The sequence below is a fragment of the Akebia trifoliata genome, chromosome 11 (genome assembly GCF_017979445.1).
Source record: "Akebia trifoliata isolate Shusen 1 chromosome 11, ASM1797944v1, whole genome shotgun sequence".
Taxonomy (NCBI): Eukaryota; Viridiplantae; Streptophyta; class Magnoliopsida; order Ranunculales; family Lardizabalaceae; genus Akebia; species Akebia trifoliata.
In genome coordinates, this window is record NC_141385.1 from 39974533 (window position 1) to 39997335 (window position 22803).

Below are 22803 nucleotides of genomic sequence, written 5' to 3' on the forward strand. Positions count from 1 at the left end.
GTCGAGTCAAGTAGACACTAGCGAGTCTAACGAGTCAAAAAAAATGGAAAAAAGAAAATACTCAACTGACATTAAAAATGACATTGATTCACACATTACTAATGTGGATGTGTGTGTATGGAAACATAAATTCTCTTCATTGAACTACAAGTGGAAAGTATCTATGATTATATGCACACCTCCACATCAACAATATTTGTATCGGTATCATTTTTAATGTTACTCCAACATATTTATTTGTTATTCTTTACTTAAATATGATATATAGTTGGATAATTTGATCAAAAATTTTATTGTATTTTTTAGTTGACTTGATCGAATTGGCAAATAGACATGTTATTTTTTTCCAAGTTGACTCTACAACTTAGTTATCCAAAATCCCTTGGTTTTGTAACCTCAAATAAATTAAAACTATCATGGGCTAATATCTTAATTTTTTAAACCTAAAAACATGCTCTCGTACAATGCTTTCTATCCTGGAAATGATAGTATATTAGGATCATCAACGGGGGAGTTCATGTCAAGTTTGGTTTAGCCAAACATAACCCATAAAGTATTGGATGTTAGAATTCCCATATATATATATATATAGGGAAATGTTCGGCACCCTACGCTTTGTCCTACATGTTTTGTCCTACATGGGTTAGTAGTTTTGAAATGGGCAGATTTTTGGTGAGGATGATTTCTACAGTTAGAAGATCTTCCTCACCAAAAATCAGTCTATTCCGAAATTTCTAGCCCTATATTTACAAGTTGAAAAATTGTGAACCGTTTATTTTTTGTAAACCATTTTTGATAGGGTTAGAAATTTTTGGAATGTGCTGATTTTTGGTGAGCATGATCTCCTCACCATAGAGATCATCATCACCAAAAATCAGCATATTCCAAAACTTCTAACCCATGTAGGTCAAAATACATAGGGTAAAGTGTAGGGTGCCGAACGGGACCCATATATATTATCATAGGGATCTAACCAACTGGGCATTGTTAGGAAATCCAAAATCAAGACCTTCAACTTTTTTTAGTGGATCTAACTGAGGTAATGGGTAAATGGGGCTAATTTCAATCTTAAATCTATCAAATGCATGGACGGATTCACTAGTGGTTCAAATTTCATGCCATTTTGGATTGTCTTGAAGGAGCATTCTAGTTTCGACTGAGAGTGGAATAAAATAATCCAAAACATTAAATACTTCACAAATATTCTAAAATATCTCAAAATGATTTTGATTAAGATTATTTTCATTTCTTCAAAATTGAAAATTGCCTCAAAAAGTAGCATCAAATGTTTCTAAAAAAACATATTGATATTTTTTTGACAAACTTTCGGACCCGTAGGCCCGACTGGTATGGGCGAGGCAATTGACCTCTTAGAACACCATATCTCGCCTAAATCCCCTGGTACATTCAATACCCTACAAACCACACGGACCATATAAATAAATGAATTTATCTTTTTATAAAGTTTAAAAATCAACTCCAACATATCATGAGCCTATTGGGACTAGATTTGGACTTAGTCAAGTTAGGCTAGTGGGAGGTTAGGCCTAGTCTAAGCTCCAGGCCACCACTTAAGGTTTGGGTTAGGACTCATCCAAGCCTGCTCGAACCCATCCATTGACATTTTTAGATGGGTTTAGTTAAAATGTGCCCTAAGGAAACACATTAAGTTGCAATAAATACACTTCGGAAATAGGATTCTGTACCGAAAATGACCTTGCAAAACATTATTTTTTACCAAAATATCCTCAGATTTAATTTCCAAAGTGTATTTATCGCAATCTAACGTATGCTTGGCACAAGTTAACAAAATCCTTCTTAAATTACTACTGAACATGCTAATTTCACGTGATAAGAAAAAAACGATAAATTGACGAGATTTTGTGTTTTGTTTTTTCATATCGAAAGCAAAGCGAAAACTTCGAGAAAAAGTGTAATTTACCTGAGCTTCACGTGCTCTGAGTCAGCCGACAACTTAACTCGACTGAGTCAAAAGCAATAACTTCTCTGTCCAGAATTTCAGAATTATTGATAGTAATCATGACAGAATTATTGATAAAAAGCTACACGTGGAGAAAGCAGGAGCACAGATTGGATGCCCGATTTCCATGATAAGATCAGCTTCTTCGAGATTTGTTAGTTATAAATTTTGAAGGAGCATCGACAAACAACTAGGGTTGATGCAAAAGGATGGTTTTAATTAGGGCTCTCTATGGATTGGATCAGGGTTGATTTGGGACCAATCTGAAAAGGATCCGATTGGATTTAGACTTGATTCAATAAGAATATCCCTACCTATGTTTTCTTTAGTGAAAAATATAAGAGTATATATATCTTTTATATAATAAATTTATTTATTATGTTGGCATTGAATGTTAAAACATTTATCACAAACAAAGTATTTAAAATGGTCTTAGCATTTATTATGTGAAAGACAAGTTTATATAAAAGACTAACATATTTTTATATTTTTCACTAAAAAATAAAATGAGTAAGAGTACTGTTGGAAAAAAAAAATGTATTAGAGAATTCTAACGTTCCCATGAGTTTTTGTACATTAGCATTCCCCTTTAAATATTATGATATAAATTACACTTTCTTATATTTTATCCTATTAGGATCATTTTGGATTGGGACAGGGTCGATTAAGAATTAATTTGATAGGTTATCAAATTGGACCTTATCATAACGCAAATCCTTAATCCATATCCGAATTAATCAAAACAAAATGGATTGGTGCCTAGATTCGACACATCTATGGTCTAGCCCATTTAGTAAGGTGCACCTCGTCTCATCTACACCTAATAAATTGTTTTTCAATAAAGCTAATTGAAATATTAATTAAGGGATTAACAATATTTCTGTGATCCCAGGGTGCCCATTAATGGTTTTGCACACTCTTGAAGAAGAAGGTGATTAAGTGGAGTTAACGGGGAAACATTTGCTGCAAAACAACACAGACTTGGGTTCCTTTTTAGGGTGCAAACACTGTGCAAATAGATAAATAGTGATGTAATTTCCATGGGTTTTAACCAATTTGATGAAAATAGCAACTAAGTTACTATTCATAGATTTCAAGTGATCTCATTCGTCCAATAGTGAAATTAGGGTTGGGATACTTGTTTGTGTGTTGTCCTTGTAAATTGCAGTGTAGAGATAAATTACAAGTTGAGATCACAAGTATCCAAATTTTTGCACCATGTCCTTATCTTGAGTTTGTGTCTCTCATCTCTCTTGCGAGCTTCCTCGTTTGGAAAATTGACAAATTAACATCATTCCTATTTGGCATGTGAGAGGGACAGTTCAGTTTTAGCTCTTGCGCATGCTTGTGACGACTAATATGCAAAGGTCACGGTAGTACTTGTCTCCATAGGGGTCAAACATTTGCAACAAATGGATAAATTTGGTTTCAATGACTGTGATTTCGTTCTAATTACATCCTAATGGTCCTTAATTTGAAGGGCGTAGACATATCATATCTCTAAATTTAGCAAAATTCCGCTGCCCATATCCTTAAAACACATTTTATTTTGTACAAATTACGACAAGCCTTCAATGAGAATAGACTATTTCAAGGCTTTCATGCTTTTGCCTTCCATGTCTTAGCTCTGATTGAATCAATCATCCTGATATCTTAATCCAAGTTATGAAATCGATGCACTAGACATTAATGGGAAATCTCTATGACAAAGGTACAATAATTGGAGTTTTTATCAATCTAAGGAGAAGCTTTGCAGATCACACTTCCTTTTGTAAAAGCTTTGATTTTTGTTTTTTGACATCTCTAGGTACTCAAGAGATGTCAGATCATAATTCATGTTAGAGGTAGCCAATTTTTGCATCGGCTGCAAAGAAGAACTCATCTGAAAGAACACCACAAGTGGGGATCCGCCCTAAAAAAAAGGGAAGAAGAAACTCATGTATGATAATTCTTTTTTTGGATGAAGTAGGGTTGGACGATCCCTATCTATTTTTAATTAAATAAACGGTGTGGGAAAGTAAACAATTACAATGAATTATGCTAGACATTGTATCTGAATCATCATCGTCATATCTCCGAAAATATGAGGTTGGCTGAATGAATCTTGCTTTAGTACTCAGGTCTATCTAAAGTCATGTCTTCCCTTGATTCAAGAACATTTCATAATCTACTTGGAACCATTTCACTATTTGGTTGCTATGTTGACATAAATATGCATTCAATACATATGGGAGCTCATTTTGAACTTACATACTAAGCCAATATCTATCCACTTTTAAGAGTCTTTTGACCCTATTCAAATATTAACTTGGTTCTTGTCTATATCCTCTCACTTTGCCTACTTTGTTGAAATATACGCACTTGTATTGAAGCGAAAACTATATCTTTTACATTTTAAAATTAATAATATATTTAAGAAAGTATGTAAAATTTATTTAACTAAATTGTGCTTTGAAAAGTGAATCAGGACTCCAATTTTGTCTCTAGCTTAATTATATTTCCATTCGTCCCATGTCAATAGCTAGTTTGGTCTCTCACCTTTCTTGTGGCTTGATATCATTGCCAGTGTTTTTACTCTATTAACCTCGTGACTCTAACTAGCTACAATCAAATAGTTCTTAATTGACACCATTAATTATTACTAATAATTATTTATTGTGTCTTTATAACGGTTCAATTTTTCTTATAGTTACATGGTATTTTATGAGTTTTTTTAATTTATAACTATTATACGATTACTAGTTGTTGAAATAATGTTCAATATTTCATTACAATAACACTTTTTGACTACATACTTAATCAAAATCTAATTAAGAAAAACAGTTAAGAGGGTGTATATAGCGAGGTTCATCATGAATGGTGTTTCCAATATTTTGTGAGCAGATTCTTACATTTGGGAGTGGGATTTTGAGAAGGATTAGCTCCCAAAATATCATGAGAGTAGAAGCAACACCCCTAATATATGAAGGATCGAATCAAGTATTCATAATGAGTTGGAAAAATGACTTACTAGCAAAGAGCTCAAGTCAGGATCAAACCCAACTTCATTACATTACTTCAAATGATCTAACAACATATGAAGGCACAATGAGTAATTCTTGTTTCTCCAGTAAGTTTGGATCAAATCGCTCCCTCAAGGTTGCAAGAATGGCTTACATTGAGAAATTGGGGAGATTTTATATTTGAAACAATGAATTAATTAAATGTTTAGTTTTCTTATTGGGGACTATGTTGTGATTTGTCTTGAATCTGGTTGATCATTCATCACCAGGGATGTATTGTACACTAGGAAAGTACTGTCGTGTAACCTTTTTTTACCTTTAATCGATAACCAGGGGGGTATGATTGGCCCCACCCAATTCATTGATTTAGAAAAAAGAGGATTACATATGAATATATAACAAGTCAAGTCCTCCAAAATAATAGAAGCTAGATATGGGGGAATACTAACATGTTCCAACATATATGATAGACAACCTCACACAGGCCACAGCCTACATCCTTTTAGAATTACAGGAGAGTGAAATCGAACGAGGAAATTCAGAGCTATAACTTCTTTGTCATATTGATTTGCTTTCATCTCTTTTTTTTGTTGTTGTGGCTAAGCAAGTAAAGATGTGGATTAATAAAAGGAAAAAGTAGTTTTCATCTCTTTCGTGGATTAGCTAGGTACTACAAAACTACATAAATCTTGTTGTGTTTGTTGGTTTTTTTTTTCTTCCCGTAGATTGATGTTGAGTTAATTCATGTTCAGAGTGAATTTTCTTAAGTGTAGGGGGGATTGTCGAATGTTGATTAATTTGGATGAAAAGGGAGACATATGAAGATGATTTGAGGGCGAATCATACATACCCATATATACTAGCAAACAAAATTATAGAGACAGGCATATTGATACCACCATGAAAACATCCAAGGTGATGATCATCTATGTTTAATCTGATGGTTGAAATCATTCCTTCAAATTAAAGACTCCAAATAAGAAAAGAAAAGAAAAAGTGATCCAAAGAAACCCATTTCTCTTATCATTTCCTTTCCCTCTTTTCTTTTCATTTATAGGGAAAGTATAAAGTGAATCACGTGCAAATGCTTAAGAATGAAAGAAAAGAGTACCCAAACCCTCTCCTCTGATAGAATCAAATCTTTTAAGTAAAGGGTCTTATTACAAAGGAATTTTCCCCCATCACAATTACCAAGGGTTGCTTCCTACTTTAATTATCACAGTTAAAGAACCTCTTTCTCTCTCTCTCTCTCTCTCTCTCTCTCTCTCTCTCATGAAGAATACAAATGCCTAAGAATGAAAGAAAAGAGAGACCAAACCCTCCTTTGATAGAATCAAATCTTTTCAGTAAAGGGTCACAATACAAAGGAATTTTTCCCCATTACAATTACCAAGGATTGTTTCCTACTTTAACACAGTTAAAGAACATCTCTCTCTCTCTCTCTCTCCTCTCTCATTTTTTTATGAAGAGTGCAAGAACATAGAAAAATATATTAGATTTCATATTTACTCAGGAATATAATATATGTTGGTTGGGGTCTATCACAGCTTGATAGTAAGGACATGCTTTTTCAAACTTCTTTCTTTTTTCTGCTTTCTGTCTCTTTTGTCTCCTTGTCTTTCTTTCTTTCTCTTTCTCTTTCTCTCTTTTTCTTTTCTTTTCTTTCTCTTTTTCTGATTTTCAAGTGGGTACCTGATTCTCATCACCATCTCTCTTCAGATATAATGATTTCAAAATGAGTACTCCACACACAGGAAGATCAATGTGGCCTGCCCAAGGTGAACTCCAGATTGGGTTTCTGCAGATTTGTTGAATTTAAATCTGATATTCTTTCATGACTTAAGGACTTTGGATCCATTTCCTGCAAAAACTAAAACATAATAATAAATAAATGAAAGGAAGCTAGAGAAAGAAAGCTTTTTTAGTACTTGTAGTAGCATGGGTGATTGACTATAGAACATATAGCATCGCCTGATGTTTGCCATTTTCAATCTATTTATCATCCTCATTATATTCCACCAACTCTTTGTAGTTTGTCCTTGATCTTCCATCAGCCCTTCTTGATGGACCATTAATAGAGGTGTTAGATAAGATTTAGTTTAATAAGGTGTACTTTGATACACCAGATCGTCATCTTTAATCATCTGGTGTATCAATGTACCTTTGTTACAACACCTCTTATCTAATGTTCTACTAATCAGATCTTAACACCCCCTTCACAAATAGATATCTAGGACACTACCCCTTATTTTGTAAATGACCATAATACCCTTTGAAAGTTTTTGTCTTTTCTCTTCTATTTCCCTTTCTCTTGGTCGATGACTTGATGAAAAGATATTAGAACTAGATCTTGGTTCCTTCCATCAGTACCCTTTCTTTAGTTATTCTTATTGGATAAAAAAAAAAAATTGGTGCAACTTAAAATATTCTGAGAGAGGTGTTTTAAAGGGGTACCTCAAAAGAGGATGTTCTTCCTTCATAATCCTTTGTTTTGGCATGTAGCCAAGCTTCCCTACTGAAAATCAGAACAGATAGATAAAGAGAATATTTTCAATCAGTGGAAGCCATGCATGAACAAAAAAGCAAACTGAGAAAAGAAAGCCATCTTTCACTATTGTTTACTTGTTTATAACTCTTAACTTTATCATTTATGCTGATTGAAATAAAGTTTTTCTTTGCTAAGTTGCTGATTGAGATAAAGTTAAACACTCCACCCCATGTGATAACCCATTATCCATAACATGAAACTACAAGGAAGCTTCATAGGACTTACTTTGGCACCAAGGTTTCTACCTTATGGGGTTCACTTGCTTTAACTAATAGCCCCACAAAATCTCAAGGACAAAGAGATCTCCATTTCAGGTGGATTAGTCAAATGTGCTGAATGTTATTTTGGAATGGTGGGAGGAGATGGTTCCATTTATTTCTTTTAATCTCCTAGAAAGGATTGTTACCTCATCATGGAGTTTTAGTGTTCACCTGATCTTGGACAGAGAACAAAGTTGGCATATCATTTGTTCTTCTTTTTGTGATTACTTGCTCATGTACATACAGAATGCAAGCATGCATGCATACATGTACATATCTACATACATTGAGAGGGTCTAGATGTGTACCTTTTAGTAACCTATAGTGTACCCATGAAGACAAGTATGAGCTATGTGGAAACTACATCGGCTCAACGTCATGTGTTTGACGGGTACATACATGGGTTCCGCATGATTTTCTTCAATATATCCATGTAATGAGTAGGATTCTATGCTGGTATGTGCATCTTTACTTGTACCCAAGAACTCTGCAACGAGTGCTTTAGAGCTACTCATGGAGTTCAATTCATGTTCCATAATAAGAGTTGTTCGATGCTTTTAATGGAAAATTGCAAGTTTGCATGATATATTATTTATTAAACAGACAAATTAGGCAAACTCTAGAATTCCTCCATTATCAGCAATCAAGGTAGTCTTTGATTATGATCGATGAATGTATGGTTATAATTAATATACACCAAAAATACAGATAAAATAAAAATAAAATTAAACATGAAAGAAGTTGCTTCTAGATAATTTTTTTTTGATAAGCAGCAATTCATTCATAAAAGAAGACCAGGCCAGTCGAGATGACCAACCTAGCAAGACCTTACAACAAGGAACTACTCATAAGGAATACAACAAATTTATTAGGGTATTTAGATAATCGGATAGCTAAGCAAAAAATCAACAAATACAAGAATTAGATACCTTAAATGTTGGCTAAGAACATTAATTATGTACATAATCAAACTTAAGTGTAAATAAATAAGGTTTTACCTTGAAGAATTGCTACAGCAATAATCTTGATCTTGATAAGTATTTGGCCTGCCCTGTGACACTGATAGCTCAGACCCATGTGGGGTATGAATGTCGAGCATGAGATCATTGGAGATTTCTCCAGCTGACCCATTTTCAAATCCATCTGATTGGCCTTGAATAAAGAACAATGAAAATTCATTATTAGAAAAATAATTAATTTTCATGCACTAATCAAACGTTAAAAAAATAAAATAAAAACAAGATAAAAGGAATTAATTTAGGCGTTACCCGAAGAAGCTGCCGGTCTGTCAGTGGTCTTTACCGTTCGATACATCTAAAACCAAAAAGACAGCCAATAATTCTCATAAGAACTGTGCATTATAATAGATCACCAATAAAGACAACCAAATTATAAAATCTAAGAGAGAAGAATAAATCCATTTAAAATATATAATTTCTCTACCGCTTGGGGATGGAGTACTGTTACAATGTGCAACTGTGCTTAATCTACATACATAAGCATGAATGTATGAATGCATGAATATAGAAGTATGGATGGATGGATGGATGGGTGTGGGAATGTATTAATTCTTGACCATGGTTGTAGGTATGGTTAGGAAACCAAAGAGAAGAAGAAATCATTGAGAAATGATAGCTTCCTGTACTTGCTTATTTGCTAGTTTCCTGTGAAGGAAAAAAAATAATTATTTTTATTCAAATTTGAAAATAATTAACAAACTTAATTATTGTGGATTAAATCTTATAAACTCGGCTTGGCTCGGCTAAGACTCGTCTCTTGACTCTCTTTTTTTTTTTATCAGTGTGGTTTCCTCTTCCAAGCAACAAAAAAAAAAGCTGTTTGTTAACTTGCACAAAGTATCTCACATTAGAAAGATAAATTTTGAAGGGTTCGAGAGACCCTATGCAGAGAAACCTTGGTATTTCCAATGTATGTGGAGGGGAGAGGACTTATCCTGTAGTGTAGGCTGAAAAAATGCTAGTTGGGCATAGATACAACATGAGAACTATCGATGTAGCTTAAAGGAGTAAATTAAAAGAGAAATAAAGAAGATTTGGAGATATTTCAGCAATTTAGTATGCCATTTTGCTTCTAAAATTTGAGATTGAGAACCCAATTTCAGACTACTGAAGAATGAGGAGCTAAGATACTGTAGCTCTAAGGTGTGAAACAAGAGAGAGAGAGAGAGAGATCTGAAGATTGGTCAACGATTTGTAACACCCATTTTCTTCTAAAGCTAAAATTGTAAAAACCCATTTGAGATTGTTAAGGATCTAAACAATCTAAACAAGAGAGAGAGAGAGAGAGAGAGAGAGAGAGAGAGAGAGAGAGAGAGAGAGAGAGAGAGAGATTTGAAGATTTGCCCACAATTTCTGATACCCATTTGCTTCTAACTCTTAAGATTGAGAAAACCCATTTGAGATTATTGAAAATGAGAGGTTCTTTTACCTGTAAATGGGATTTGACATGAGCCAAAGTGAGATCTTTCACATCCATGAGCTCAAGAACTGACTTGGGTGTAGCCCCTAATACCAAAACACAAAAAATCAAAAAATCAAAAAATCAAAACCATTTGAAGTTGATTACCTGATATGCAATGTTGTGTAAGAAAAAAAAAAAATTAAATGAAATTGAAGCATACTTTCATGACCACCCAAGAGCTCAACAGCATGAACAAAGCGATTATGAAGGGTGGTGGTCCATCGCATTCGAGGAGCTCTCATACTTCGCTTCCCTGGAAATCTTGAGAGGAATCTTGATCTCATTAGGCCTTGATGTGAGTGGAAAGAAGTGGAAGTAGTTGTAGTAGAATTAATTGAAGAAGAAGAAGAAGAAGAATTGAATGGCTGTTGTTGAACAAAAGAGAAGGAAGGAGGGTTATGGTAGATTGGAATTCCTCTTATGGGCCTTAAGAAACCAAGCTCTTGTTGGTGATGTTGCGGCTGCTGCTGCTGCTGCTGATGATGATGGTGATGTTGTTGAAGCTGTTGAAGTTGTTGATGATGAATATTATTGAAGTTGGTGTCTTGGATTCTTGGATTTGCTAAGGATAGCTCAAAACAAGTATCGGTTGGCACCGCCTTTGCGGTGATGGATGCCATGGTGTTATTGGAATCCAATGCTCTCCTCCAGAAACCCAAATTCATCTCTTCATGATCTGATTGTCTCCAACCTGATGTGGGTTTGCTGTTTGGAGGACTAATTTGAAGAGAGAGATCAGGTTGTGCAGGGAAAAGCTCCATCACTAAACACAATAACAGCCCTTCTGGCTAATTCTCTCAATCTTACTTCTTCTTCTTCTTCTTATTCTTCTTCTTCTATTGATTTGATGAGTCTTTATTCTTGTTGATGAGCTTAGATGCTTTTTGAACAGTACGATGTAGGTGATGAATTTTTAGGTAAGATTTATGTGTTTTGTTCAGATGGAGGTGATGAAGATGATTTGAGAGAGTAGCTGGAGAGATTTGAGAGCTTGGAGATAGAGAGAGAGAGAGAGATGTGTGAAGTGAAATGGTTGTTTCTTGCCTTGTTTGTGTGATCTGTGAAGTATATGTGAGACAATGACACTTATGGAGAGAGAGAGAGAGGGATGGAGAAAAATATGGGTAATTTAGAATACCCCTCTGGTTTTTGGTGAATATTTCAGGTACCCCTGCGTTTTCGAACTATTGATATATCTTCTTGACCTTGGTCTTTTATAAGAGACTAAGTAAAATGACTAAAGATCTTCTGCTTCTTGCCAAAAACCCTTGCTTTAAAAAAATAAAATAAAAATAAAAAAAACTACAAAACCCTTGATTTATTTGGGAAAGTCAATTGTAGGAGTTTTAATGGGTACTCCTTTATCTGAAAACCCCAATTTTGGATCCCTAGAATCAATTAGAATCGAGTCTCTTGATGTCAAACCAATTGTGAATCAGAATCGATAAAAAACAATAGGAATCGAGAATTGTAATCGTTTGACGAGAATTGTAATTGTTGGAGGAGAATTTTTTTATGGTTCTAATTTCATTAATTTGAGAATTGGAATTAAAAGGAACCACAATTGATAAAATTTTAATGCATTCGATTTTGGTTCCTTAAGAATCGAACCGCAACTAATCCATTGTCGTCGATCCCTAGTCCATTTAAGATATATTTTTCGTTTTCTTTGTTCCATTTTAGATATATTTTTCGTTTTCTTTATTATTTTAAAGATAGAACAGTAAAAAATAATGTAACTAACCCTATTGTATGGAGTTCATATGGTCATTTTAGTAGACCAGGGTTTAAAGGGTATGCCAACTGTTTGAATACACGTGGGTGTCTCAAATAATCACCAAAACCTAGAGGGGTTTGTCTAAATTACCCCCAAAAAGGAAAAAAAAAAAAAAAAAAGTCATAAGTTGAAGACTGGATTCCTTTTCACTCCTTGTTTTCTGTGAGAGAAAAGGAGAATTTTAGTGTGGGCTTTAACGTGTGGGTTTGCCTCTCAACTACTAAGGCCAACCTTTTTATGTCTCTCTCTCTCTCTCCTCTCCTCTTCATTGATTTGGAAGTTTGATTGCAGTTGCTTTCTAAAAACCCTAATTATTTTTTTCGGTGAAAGATCTACTTGATGAAACTCTGATCTCTACAACCATTAACCACAAAACTCATAATAATCATGGATTAAAAACCTAAACAAATCATTTTCTTTCCTCGGTAACTTAAGGGTTTGTACAATTGCGCGGGCTAATTGGTGGGAAAATGATTTTTAAGGAAAAATGTAATTTACATTTAGAGTGTGCATTTTCAAAGAAAAATCACTTTCTCTCGAGAAATGGCATTTCCTTCTTGTTGGAAAATATTAATCTTCTACCAAAAGTTATAAACAAGCTCTCGAACATTTTCTAAGAAAATTCATATTTTCATAACCATTTTACCAAAGAGTTAATTTAAGCAATTACTTTATTTTTGGATAGAAGATGAATTGTTTAATTGGGTTGTAATAGTTTCCCATGTAATGTATGATTATCGACCCAAAATTTGGATCAATGGCCATGTGCCCAAATTTTTTTGGGTGAATTACGATTAAATGATTTTTTTAATTTAAATACAACTAAGGAAGAGGTAGCTACTCCTAAGATAAAATTTTGTCAAAATTGTGAATTCTTTCAACACATTTTATTATTTGTCAAGAGAATTTTAAAGAATAAAAATATTATCTTATCATATATTATTCAAGGTAAGTTATTTCAAATGCATTATTAGATCTATCTAAAGGTATTTTTGTAATTTAAAAAATTATTTGATGTGAATTTTGATTAACAATACTTACTCTTCACTTATTGCAATAGTATAGCTAATTTTTTATTTTTTATTTGCTAAGCAAGCACGGGATTAGTGGTTAATGGAGGAGAAGATGGGTTCAACGGGAACTAGGTCATGAGATCAACTCTTCCCAAGCCCTTACCACTTAGCTAAGAGGCACTTTCTAATAGTATAGATTTATACCAAAGTATAACCCTCTATTAATTAATTATGTTTCTTAACAAGGTTCCTTGAGATCTTCCTAAATATCAAAGATCACATTTTAGTGATCAGAGCCTCCGATCAAGGTTGTTCATCCCACTTCACAACTTTGATCCAAGAGTTTATTATACCTTGCTTCATTTACTTGATTTGTCCGTTGCTCACTTTATTTTGGAGATAACCACCTTCTTATATATAAAGAGAATACTAGATGTTAGAAACGTTGAATATCTTATTTTAATTTGTAATACAAATCTTTAAAATGAATTTTTTTTTTTCAATGTTTTAATGGTAGAAGGCAAGGGTTTTATTATTAATAGGCAATAGTATTTCCGTAAACATCACAAGTCCCAATAATATGTCCCCCACAATATTTTAATAAAGAGTTGTGCAAGAGTGATTATGCAGGACAATGCATTTGACATTGAGTTGACATGGAGGAGTGCATAGAACCATAGATACTTACACTCGTATCTCAAGAGAAAGCATTTATGGTTTCATGCAAACCTCTACCTGAGCTTAGTGTCAAGCGTAGTGTCCTGCACAATCACTCCAACATTTTCCTTTAATAAAATGATAGTGGTCATTATTTATTACAACTCTACAAATAGCTTATGGAGATTATAGAATTTTATAAATCTATACTTTTCTGGTAAGAATAAGTATTTTAATTGACAAGATTACACTAAATATTTGTTGTTGATGAGTAATAATATCCATCAAAGATTATTTAGCAATGGGTGGTATTAGTGAAAAGAAATTACCTCACCCCCAGACTCATATCTCGAGAATGATTTCCGTCTTATTCCTTACAAAAGTCTCAAATTTAGAATAAATTCTTATATTAACACCCTCTGACGATTAAATTAACAAGAGAACCAAGATGATTGAATTAGAACACGAGTCAAAAGTCCATTAACTATGTAATGATACCTATATATTTTTTTTCATAGTTCTTCTCACATTGGAAACTTCATTTTTTTTAAAATATTGCGCATATCTTCCAATCCTACTTGAATTAAGATCTTTCTATTTTTATCTTGTTGATTTTGAGAAGAATTATAATTCTCTTTTATGTTAGTGTCCTTCTAAATTGATCAAAAAGTTTCACTCTAATTATGATGTAGTGTAATCCAGACAAGCGACAAATTCAAAATAATTCAAGGAGACCTATTTTTGAATGAAAACGTCAAGATCTTCAAAATCCATAGCAAGACATGGAGTTGCCATTTTTAGGCCCAATTCTTTGTTTACCCTACTTCCTAAGATATTGTAAGTTTTAGAAAATCTTCTGTTAGAGTTTGTTTTTATTTTCTTCTGTAATCTTTCTTCAATGAAATAAACTCTTAATCAAAAACAAAATCCCCACAGAACTTTGAGTGAAATATTTTCCCAAAGTGAAATATTTTCCCACCTTTGAATGTTATTATCCCAAGCTTAAATCCCGTATCAAAAATAATTCTCATTTTGGCAAAAAAAAAAAAAAAAATCGGAAATGTAATCAAATGACAGAATTCGCTTTTGATCATTTTTTTGAGAAATAGTTTTCTTTAAAAAACAAACGTACAATCATATTAACCCTTAGTGCTCATGAGTTGACTCGGATCTATCCAAACCCGATTATACAAAATCTAAATAAACTCGATATATTAGACCAAATTAATACATAATATAATTATATATTTTCTCATATTTTATTGGATTGTGTTACTATCAGGTCAATAGGGCGTTTGGTTCGGATTGTAGAACCTAATTCTCGATTCTGATTATGATTTTCAAAATCAGATTGTAGAAATAGACTTTTAGAATTCAAAGTCTCATTTGACTAACACTATTTTTGAAAACTGATATTATGTAAAAAAAAATTACCCAATTACACTTCTTTAGATTGAAAATAAGAGTAAAAATACATGTCCCAGAGATTGAAGATAATGAAATTTTGAGAGAGAAAATAAGAGACTTTTGGAAAGAGTTGACATATAAGTCATTTTCTATTAGTTTTCAAGTTAATTATACATTAAGAAGCATAATAAGATTACTTAAAAAATTATGATAATTTTGTATTTGTATTTCAAAAATTATTATTATTATTATTGTTGTTGTTGTTGTTATCAATAAATTATTATGATTGTTTTTTTTGCTATTATTACTATTACTATTATTATTAATTATAATTGTATTGATATTATTATTTATTACATTGTCATTATTATTATTATTATTGCAAGATGTATTTCAAGATCGTTATAAGCAAGGGCGGAGCTAGTGGGGGCAATTGCCCCCACAGAACTTTGAGACACCCCTATATTTTCAACTAATTACATGTCCCATTTATCCCCAACCCCTCACCTCTCTCCCCATTTGCTCCCACACCCTTACCTCCCTCCAATTCATCTCCCCCCCCCCCCCTCCCCCCTCCCCCGTCCCCCTCCTCTTGAATTGTTTGTTGATGACATTGCTTTTTGACCGGGACTTCTCATATATTAATTGAAAATGACCTAAATATCATTTTCTTCAACATCTAACAAAAAACCTTTGAATTTCTCCCTAAAATCATTCATCTTCAAGTTCTTCAACTATACAACTAACCATAGTTTGCCCCCACTACAAGAAAATCTTGACTCCACCCCTGATCATAAGTAGATAGTCTATAAGAATCAGGAGAAACAACTTCAAAACTATTTTTGATTGTGCATTATTTTGATTCCTAATTATGAAAAAATCATGTCAATGAATTGAATCAGACGATGCATCAGATTCAAGAGTCCGATTATGAGTCACACTCAGATTCTAGAATCCAAACCTAACGCCCCCAAGACATGATTGATTCAAAACTGATTTCGGAATCCAAATTCTCGATCCAAACTCATAGTTATTTGATTAGAAGGGATTGAATTTCAGGTCTGATCCGTGAACAATATTTGTTCATCCAATTAACAAAAAGGATATGAGAATTTCCCTAGCTTAATACTTCAGAATAAAAATGATACTATCAGGCATCTTTCACATTGTCAAGTACAAGGGCACTTTAGACATTTCATTCCAACAATCTACCCATTCCCATTCCATACATCTCTACCTGTAATGCAATTAATGCAAAATAATAACAATAATAATAAAAAAATAAAAATTACCTGGAAATATCAATCAGACTTCGAGACTAAACTAGTACACCAAAACAACGTTGAACGTAGATCATACTTGTAAAGCAAATAGTGTCACTATTCATGTAAGGTTGATTACCCAAGAAACCATTTAATTGTTTTAGGGCGAGAAGCACTAGAAACTTTCCTTTAAAAAGCAAGTAAAATATATGTGGGGGTCTCAAAAAGAAACACATATAGTTTTTATTAAAGACTTTAAGAGGATGTCAAAATAAGCATCGATAAGCGTTACCAGCTGTGTTGGGCTTCCTTTGCTTTTAGTGCCTGCCCCTCCCCCCCCTTTCTCATATCCCATGCCTACGTACACATTTCCAATCAAATCTGGGTCCCTTCCTTTGTCAACCGACAGTCAACATAACTAGCTCTAGGGCATCAAATGGGTCGGATCTAATAATATCCGGATCCAACCTTGATTCGGTTTGGATACAAACAATTTAATTTCAACATCTGATTGGACCTCAAAAAGGGTATCTCAGATTGTTATTGATAAGAAAATGAAAAAAGCATGAATGATCATTGGATTGATGATAAAATAGAATCTTGGGGTCGTGAAACATGATTCGATTGACACAATAAATAAAAAAGAGACAATTCTTGATTCAATTCTCCACCTTAACGATAGAAAAAATGATTGATCAAATTATATTGAATATGGATAAAAAGAGGAGGATTGCATTAAGTCACGGTCAATGTAAGAATTTGACACACCTCCTATATAACACGAATCTTTATTAAAAGTTTTACTTGCGCATGCTAAGGTGTTTGTCGAAAGTGATGTGTTGCAACGGGATCTGATTACTTGGTTGTAGTGAGAAGTAGGCAAGGGTGCTTGCATCAGATTGGACAAATGAGAGTAAAAGAAATTATGATATTTCGGTAACATAATTATCGATCACACCCATATATACTTGTTTATCACTATGTCATGAAATGGATTGGAGTTAATTATATCTAGATCTAACTATATACGAAAGTCATAACCTACATTTAATTTAAATTTGGATCTGCATGTTAATAGTTTGTTGATTATTTGATACTAGATTGGAGTGGAAACCAATCATTTTAGAATTTAAATGTTTATTATAGGTTTCGATACTAAATATATTTGTACCCAACATACATAATAAGGCTAAGGATGCCAAGATTATTATGTCAAACAATTATATTTGATTCTTTAATACAAAATATAAGTACTTTTAAAAGAGCGAAAAGAATATTAAAAGAATGTAGCTTAAGATAATGAGAGCATATATGAAATATTTGAATTAATAGAATACACGATCGACTTTAAATAGAATAGAATAGAATGAATAAACTACTGATCAGGTCAGGGTATCTGGATCGGGTCAAATATTGGTGTAACCTGCACCATTTCTTGCCCTACTTACCATCCCAATCTACTAATCTTGTCTCTTACCTATTTTTAGGGTTTGCACTCCCTACCCTTCTTAGGGCATCACATTTCTTATTTGAGGATAAAAAAAATCATTTACTCTTGATTGAGATACATGAGATTAACATGGGGATCTCCATGAGAAAAGGACATTAGATGTTGCCAAGAAGAAACACATTAAAAATATCAATAAAGTCTTTCTAGGGTTTCTAACACCATTGGAAATCCTGCAATTTTGTGTGTTTGTGTGTTTATGTTATTAAATTGTGCATATGGTCAAGGCACAAGACATGGTGCAGAGATCCACCACTGACATCTTGTTTTATATTGTAGCAACTCAACTCGATTTAATTTTGAGGTAACTCGACATATAATCAAGTCAACTCCTTAACTCAGCCAAGTTTGTTCGAAAATGCATCAAATGGGTTTAGAAACCCCGATCGAGTTAGTTGAAAATATATAATATTTTATGGAAAAAATTATTATTAAATAATTATAAATTAATATATTTTTATTTGACCAATGTGAATCAACTGGTGAGCTATGACTCATTAGACATTCGAGTGGAGTCAAGTTTTCGAGCTTTAAAATTATGCTTTAAATATCATTAGGGAAGGATTTGTATAATCAATCCATCGACGTCAACTCTTCCTCGAAAATGGGAAATTAGTTATGTAAATAAATGAAAAAAAAATGATAATTTCGGCCGTGACACACCATCATCCCAAGATAGAGACCGTTGAATGATCATCCATATTCATGTAGTGTGAATCTCGAGGATCATTCAATATTGTGGTCCTTGGGCAATTTTTTTAAGGGGTGTGGAAGCATCTAACCTGTCGTGCCCCTTGAGAATTGAGAATAAGAAAGAATCTTACATTAATACATTAATACCTAGAAATCATACTATAATTTTTTTTATTGTGATTTCTCGATTATTATATGATCTTAGGGTTCGAAGTTCTTATTGACTTCACAATAGCATAGATCACGTGATTCCGTTATTTATATTAACGGAATGAGATGAATTTAATTATAATAAAACTGACCTAATAATATTTTAGTACCCATCTTTATTTTCTTAATTTTCTCAGAACCCATCACGCAAAAACAGCCAATAGATAAACGACATGTGTCATTTAAGGGTAGACTTTCCTTATATTAATAAGTAACCTATATCTAATTAAATATTAGTAAGTAATCCTTCATGACTAAGAAAATTCTGTAATTGACCATGAGGAGCTCCTTATTACAAAAGCTTGACTAGGAAAAAGGAGAAGAAAAGGGTATCTTTGAGGCATCTTCATTCTTCACAACTTATTTATAGCATGGTTTTAAAACTCAATTTGTCTTGTCTCATCTAAGCTCGATACTGAGTCGTCTTGGACGAGTTTTTCGATACATTTGAGATGTTTTATTCAAAAAATCAAAAAATTGCACGTGAGAAATTAAATCTCGATAAAAAAAAGTGACTTGTGAGTTGGTCTCATTCAGCTCCGATACCAAGTTAACTCGGGTGATATGTTTCGATTTTGGACGAGTTTTAAAACCATGACGTATAGTTTTTTCTTTGTGTTTTATGGAGTTATGCCCCTCATGAACTAAATATATAGAAACACCTCCCTTTATTCAAGAAAATTATATTTATCTCCCTCGACAAGCTCTTTTTAACTTAAAATGATGAAGTTAATTCTATGTTTCCTTTTCAAGATGGGGCCAACTGAATAATCTTGCTCCTCCATTCAATTATTGTTCAAAAGTCATAACTTTAAATCAATGTGTTCATATTTGTTCTTACCACCTTATTTAAATTCTTTTAGCTTACACACACGCGTGCAAGCGTGTGTACACTCATTGCATATTTATAAACCATGTCAATCAACCAATGTTTTAACAATCAAATCATTGAATCAACGACAAATTATCAAATTGGTCAGATTGTAATTGGATCCTAGTTCAATTTGGTTGGATCTATTAATTAATATTTATTATATTATAAAAAGTATATTTTTTATTAAATTACCTTTATTTATTTCAATAGAAAAATAACACAAAAAATATGTTGTTCACCAATTGAATCCATTTTATTACTCGGACCATCGGTTGTTTTTGAAACAATGCAATCAAATTTTCCTTGGTTGATCACTTATTGGATCTACTCTCACATTTTCACTGATGCGTTCATCTTTAATTTATCTTTCTTGTACTTTTACATGTCTATCTTGTACCGTTCTTCTTTCTAATGCATTTAATTTATGAATGTATATCTTGATTTCCCAACATCTTTGTCAAGCATATTTGGTTTTCCCTTCATTCTATAATGTTTTCTTTTAATTTGATTTAGATACATATTTGATTTAAAAATTATAGGATGGTTTTATTTATTTTAGTTTGGGAATTGAGAAAAAGCTTTCGACAATTCTAATTTTGCCATGACAATCAACATCATTAGAGTTGTAAACTGACATTATATCATTTTTTATTATAATAATAATAATAATAAATTGAACAATAAAAATATTATTTAAAACGAAATTTAACATCCTTAGCACTATTTTCCATATTAGTTGCAAGAGTTCCAACAACTTAGAAATGTCAAAAGGGTGTACTTATACATTCATGGATAACATGATTACAATGTGGTTGAACCAAAATCCCTTTTAGTAATAGTGACTGACAACAACAAAGCCCTATCTCAATAGGATCACATTTTGTTTAAAACTAAGTCTTTGTTATTAAAAGTGAGTTCATATATGATTTTACTATTTTTATTGATGTCTTTTTGGATCTTCATCTCATTCTTTTAAAATCTTCAATTTGAATATTTTTTCTAATTGAAATTGTAATTAACTTCCGTTGAACATGCCCAAACAATCTTAGTTTATCACATTTTAGTGGCTAATAAACGTTGAAAAATAAATTTTTTTATTTTTTATTTTATATATGTGAGTCTCAAGTCGGAATGAAATTGGGTTGTTATTTGCAGCCCATGTGAAGCTTTTTGTCAAATCTCATTAAATGAATCCAAACTCAATAATTCATAATTTTAAAACTAACCTCTTTTTTTTCGAGCCCACCCCATCCTTGTCTATACTTAGTCGCATTTCTTTGAAGTATTTTTGTAACCCAACTAATATAGCTTATCAACTAATTTTACAACTTGATACCTATGATCCTCTTTCCATATAATATTGTTCTTGCTTCAACAATTAAGGCAAGGGAAAGTACCAAAACGGTCATATATAAGGCAAAATTTACTGATCCAGCCATGTTTTTAAAATATTTATCAGAAGAGCCGCATAGCCATTTTCGTAATTTTTCTTTTTTTTTTTAGCGATACAAGTACCCATTATAACTTTTTTTAGCTTTCTTGTGAACCTAAAAGAAGAGACCATTTTCTGCTTAACACAATTATAAATAAGCCAGAACCATATCTAGGGTTTATTTAGGTTGAAAACAAGAGTATAAAGGTAAATTCAGCTAAATGATACCCTTTTTGGAAAAAAAAATCAGTTCATCTTATGAATTAAAAGGAGTGTATAAAAGTAAATTCAGTTTAATTTCAGTGTAGCCGGTACCCAATTTGGTAAAATAAATAAATACCAATATGGGTAAATGAACTTTTGATAAATGTTTGAAAAACATGGTGGGGCCGGTAATTTCGGCAAAACATTGTGCTGTTTTGGTAAAACACCCATTAACCTATACAGTTAACATTTTAAAATAATCCAATTTTTGGATTGTGTTTCTTTAAAAATGGTGGCCAAATCCTAAAAGTTTCATGGAATAATACAAAGGGGTATCTCCGACAGGAAATTTACCAAAGAGAGTGAATATAGACTTTGAATTACCAAAAAGGAGAAATGATGCTTAGGAGTTTAATACATACATGTATAAATATGCTCATGAAACTTGACCACACCACTAATTGGAATTTTTCCAACCAAAGTCCACTAGAGAAGACTTAAAGTAGAAACTGAACTTTTTCTAATTGTGTCCTAAGTTCTAGGTTTTGAATTCTTTCTATTAATTTATTTAAAAGAAAGAAAAAATATTAAATAAAACATAAAAATAAAAACATATTGAATCTTTTCAAGGACCTACAAAGAAGCAATCTTAGAGCATAATTCAACAAATCAAGATAAGAAAAGCGATTATATAGACTGCAAACATGTAATTAGGACCTACGAAGAAGCAATCTTAGAGTATAATTCAACAAATCAAGATAAGAAAAACGATTATATGAAGAAGCAATCTTAGAGTATAATTCAACAAATCAAGATAAGAAAAACGATTATATAGATTACAAACATGTAATAAGGACCTACGAAGAAGCAATCTTTAGAGCATAATTCAACAAATCAAGATAAGAAAAGTGATTATATAGATTACAGACGCATAATTAGGATTTGTATGTTTTGCCACATAATTCATTTTCAAGGGAATCTGAATTCCTCGGAAAAATAAATTCCAGCGTTTGATTGCACCCAGGAAAATGTATGAAAGAAAGTTGGTTTTTTATTTTTGCGAGTAGGGGCATGGTTTTAAATCTCGGTTACACATCTCGTCTCGTTCAATAATGAGACAACCATTTAAAAAATCTGATTTTTTTTTTTGAAAATCCACTTGGATTTCATCTTGATTTAGAGGAGGAAGATAAAGTTTTTTTATTAAATCTTCTTCTCTAGTTCACTTGACTGAGAAGAGAAAAAAATTGATTTGGAGGTAAAAATGATAGGGTTTGGAGATGAAAACTGATATATCTCGTTTGTCTTGGATATCTCATCCGAGACGTATCGTTCGTCTCGCAAGATTACACGAAACCCAAAAGACATGCTTGTCTGTCTCGTTGCTGGATGATACCGAGACAACTTGATCTCGGACTAGTTTTGAAATCATGGGTGGGGGTAATCTTGAAAGAAAAAGATTATGTGGTGAAAATTCATTTTCCTGGAATTTAGG

The 22803-nt window shown here is 32.6% G+C and overlaps 1 protein-coding gene across 2 annotated transcripts; it reads right to left on the bottom strand.

Moving 5' to 3' along the window:
* Nucleotides 1–6109: 6109 nt before the first annotated feature.
* On the bottom strand, nt 6110–11333 carry KAN2 (Homeodomain-like superfamily protein). 2 transcript variants are annotated; one of them, XM_086459833.1, is made up of 6 exons: nt 10433–11333; nt 10240–10316; nt 9060–9105; nt 8790–8943; nt 7438–7498; nt 6110–6853 (listed from the first exon to the last, which is right to left on the bottom strand). In XM_086459833.1, the coding sequence occupies exons 1-6, from the start codon at nt 11031–11033 to the stop codon at nt 6743–6745; spliced, it is 1050 nt and encodes a 349-aa protein (XP_086315959.1). In that variant the 5' UTR covers nt 11034–11333; the 3' UTR covers nt 6110–6742. The 2 variants fall into 2 exon arrangements, with proteins under 2 accessions (XP_086315959.1, XP_086315961.1); XM_086459835.1 differs by having other exon boundaries at nt 6110–6844; nt 10433–11332.
* Nucleotides 11334–22803: the final 11470 nt, after the last annotated feature.

Coding starts and splice junctions, on each gene's coding strand:
- KAN2 (XM_086459833.1), bottom strand. CDS start 11,033: ATGGAGCTTTTCCCTGCACAACCTGATCTCTCTCTTCAAATTAGTCCT. Junction 7,499..8,789: donor TGCTGTAGCAATTCTTCAAG/GTAAAACCTTAT, acceptor TCTGATTTTCAG/TAGGGAAGCTTGGCTACATG. Junction 6,854..7,437: donor GAAGAACATCCTCTTTTGAG/GTACCCCTTTAA, acceptor ATTATGTTTTAG/TTTTTGCAGGAAATGGATCC.